Source organism: Belonocnema kinseyi, chromosome 3, assembly GCF_010883055.1.
Source record: "Belonocnema kinseyi isolate 2016_QV_RU_SX_M_011 chromosome 3, B_treatae_v1, whole genome shotgun sequence".
NCBI classification, from domain to species: domain Eukaryota; kingdom Metazoa; phylum Arthropoda; class Insecta; order Hymenoptera; family Cynipidae; genus Belonocnema; species Belonocnema kinseyi.
The window spans coordinates 154311287-154314419 of NC_046659.1; the positions used below are offsets into that span (position 1 = coordinate 154311287).

Here is a 3133-nt window from a genome sequence, read left to right on the forward strand (position 1 = left end):
TTTTCAACACCAAAAGATGACTTTTCAAATAAAAATATATATCGTTAAAAAAATTATTTCTTAACAAAGTGATTCAATTTATGAATTTTTTAACAAAAAAAATAACTTTCTACGAAAAAAAATTGAATTTTAAAGTCCACAAAAATTTTTCCAATCAAAAAGGATGAACTAATTATTGAAACAGAATTTTTAAAATAAAAAACGACAACTTTTTTTTAAGTTGAACTTTCATCCAGAAAAGATTTAAGTTCCTTTTTCAACAATAAAATATAAATTTCATACAAAACGTCAATTTTATAAGAAATTGTTAAATTTTCAACAAAACAATAAAAAATGTTTTTTAACAAAATAGCTGAATTTTCAACTAAACAGTTGCATTTTTATCCAAGAAAGATGAGATTTCTCTTAAAACAGATGAATTTTTAAATAAAAAGTTTTTTCAAATGGTTTAATATTATTACAGAAAAGATTTCAGTTCTCTTTTCAACACCAAAAGTTTAAATTTGAATAAAAAGTTGATTTTTCACGATATAGTTAATTTTTCAACAAAAACAACAGAATCTTCAACAAAAATTCGCATTTTTATCCAAGAAAAATGTAATTTCTGATGAAACAGGTTAATTTTAAAATCGAAAAGACAAACATTAAAAAAGTAGTTGATATGTCAACCGAACAGTTGTATTTTTATTCAAGAAAGATCAAATTTCTTCTAAAACAGATGAATTTAAAAAAAAACTTACAAAGAAAAACTTAAGTTTGCATGCAAAGAAGATTTCAGTACACTTTCCAACATCAAAATAAGAATAGTAAACAATAAGTTAATTTTTAGCTAAATAGTCGAATTTTTATCCAAAAGTATGACTTTATAACAAGATTGTTGAATTTTCAACCAAAAAGTTACATTTTTGTTAAAAAAAGTTGTAATTTCTGTTAAAACGGGTGAATTTTTAAATCAGAGACAAAACTTCTAAAAAAAAAGAGTTGAATTTTCATCCAAAAATCTTTCAATTGACTTTCCAACACACAAATAGTTGCATTTCTATCCAAGAAAAAGATGCAATATTTCTACTGGAGAATATAAATTTTTGAATCAAAGTGACAAATTTTCAGAAAAGTTTGCATCCAAAAAAGATTTCAGTTGATTTATCAGCATTAAAATATTAATTTTTAACAAAACAGTTGAATTTTTAATAAAAAAGAATGTGTTTTTAAGAAAGTTCTTAACTTTTCAAACAAATAATAAAATGTATTAAGGTAATTTAAGTACGTTCTCATAAAATTAATTAACTTACTTTACAGAGTATGTTCCAATCGCCTGCGAACGCTCTTTAAGATGTTTACTCAAGTCCAGGAAGATTCTCAAGAATTTTGGATACTCGCCTTCCAAGGCCTGTTTTATGAAAGAAGATCCTGTTTAAAAAAATGAAAAAAAAAATCAGAAAAGAATGTTTAATAAGCTTCAAGATAAAACTTTTCTATTTTTAAACATTTTCTGACCTTGAGCACGTTCTACAAGGATATTTGCAACCATCGCAGTCACCTTGTCCCAAAAAGCTTGCGACATATTTTCAAACTTTTGCGAATGGTTTTCCAACAATATCCTTTGCAGCAACTCAATCTGAAAATATATTTTGTATTCATATTTTGTAGAGCCATTTTCACTTCGAAATAAGTTTCCATTTTAGATTCAATATTCCGCTTAGTTACTTGAATGCACTGGTTGTATATCGAATCCTGGAAAAGTCTTTCCAGATTTTCCCACAACCTGTTGCGAAGATTTCCCGAAGAACCTGGAGAAGGTACCATTGCTCTTCCAGGAGCTCCTCTTTTTGTCGAATCTTGATTAGAAGCTAAAGAAACATCAAGAGCTTCTCTCGCAAAATCTTCAATTTCCGAAGAAGCAGAAGATTCTATCGTTTTTATTGCATTGTCAAGAATTCCTAGGTTTTCAAATACTTGTACTGCTGTGCTAACCTGCACAGAAAAATAATTTACACAGAGTTGCTACAAAATCCTAAATTTTAAATTACCTGGCCAAAAACAAGAAAAAGTTAATTCTCGGCAAAATTGTTGGATTTTAGAGACAAAAAAAAACAACTCATTTTTTACGTATAACAGATTAATTTTCAAACGAAAAATATGCATTTTTTTACCCCCAAAAAAAGTAATATTCAATCAATATAAGGAATTTTCAAGTAAAAACAAATACTTCAAATATTTGAATTTTCGACCAAGCATATCCAGAAAAGACGAATTTTCAACAAAGTACACACATTTTTAACCAAATAGTTTAATTTTCAACCAAGAATATTAATTTTTTAGCAGAAAAAAACGAATTTTTAACCTATAGTAATTTTCTCCCAGAAAAACCAATTTTTAACCAAATGGTTAAATTTTCAACCAAGAACATTAATTTTCTGTCATAAAAGACGAATTTTCAATCAATCATATAAATTTTCATGTAAGGAAACGAATTTTCAACAATATTCACAAAATTTTAAGCAAATAGTTGAATTTTCAACCTAAAAATATGAATTTTTTACCAGAAAAAACGAATTTTTAATCAAATTCATACATTTTTAACCAAGAATATTAATTTTATACCAGAAAAGACGAATTTTCAACAAATTATACACATTTTAAACCATATAGTTTAATTTTCAACCAAAGAAATTAATTTTTTACTAAAAAAATTAATTTATAAAAAAGAAAAATACTTTTCTAAAAAAAAAAAATTTTCAAAAAATTACACAAATTTTTTAACAAATAGTTTAATTTTCAAACAAGAATTTAAATTTTATACCAAAAAGGCCAATTTTTTAATCAAATGGTTAAATTTTCAACCAAGAGAATTAATTTACTACCATAAAATATGAGTTTTCAACCAAATGCATCAACATTGAACCAAATAGTTGAATTCTCAACCAGGAAGATTAATTTTATACCAGAAAAGCCGAATTTTCAACAAATTACACAAATTTTAAACCAAATAGTTTAATTTTTGACCAAGAAAATTAATTTTTTACCAGAAAAAAAACCAGATTTTTAACAAAATTCATAAATTTTTAATTAACAATATTAATGTTCTACCAAAAAGACCAATTTTTAACCAAATAGTTGAATTTTCAACCAC

The 3133-nt window shown here is 25.1% G+C and overlaps 1 protein-coding gene across 1 annotated transcript in view; it reads right to left on the reverse strand.

The window, feature by feature from the left end:
* LOC117170126 (conserved oligomeric Golgi complex subunit 5) overlaps positions 1-3133 on the reverse strand; it is a 22776-nt gene that overhangs the window by 12425 nt on the left and 7218 nt on the right. Inside the window, exons 6-8 of the mRNA XM_033356665.1 lie at positions 1708-1974; positions 1498-1618; positions 1293-1410 (exon numbers count right to left, since the gene is read on the reverse strand). Coding sequence (XP_033212556.1) covers positions 1293-1410; positions 1498-1618; positions 1708-1974 — 506 coding nt within the window. The remainder of the gene's footprint in view (positions 1-1292; positions 1411-1497; positions 1619-1707; positions 1975-3133) is intronic.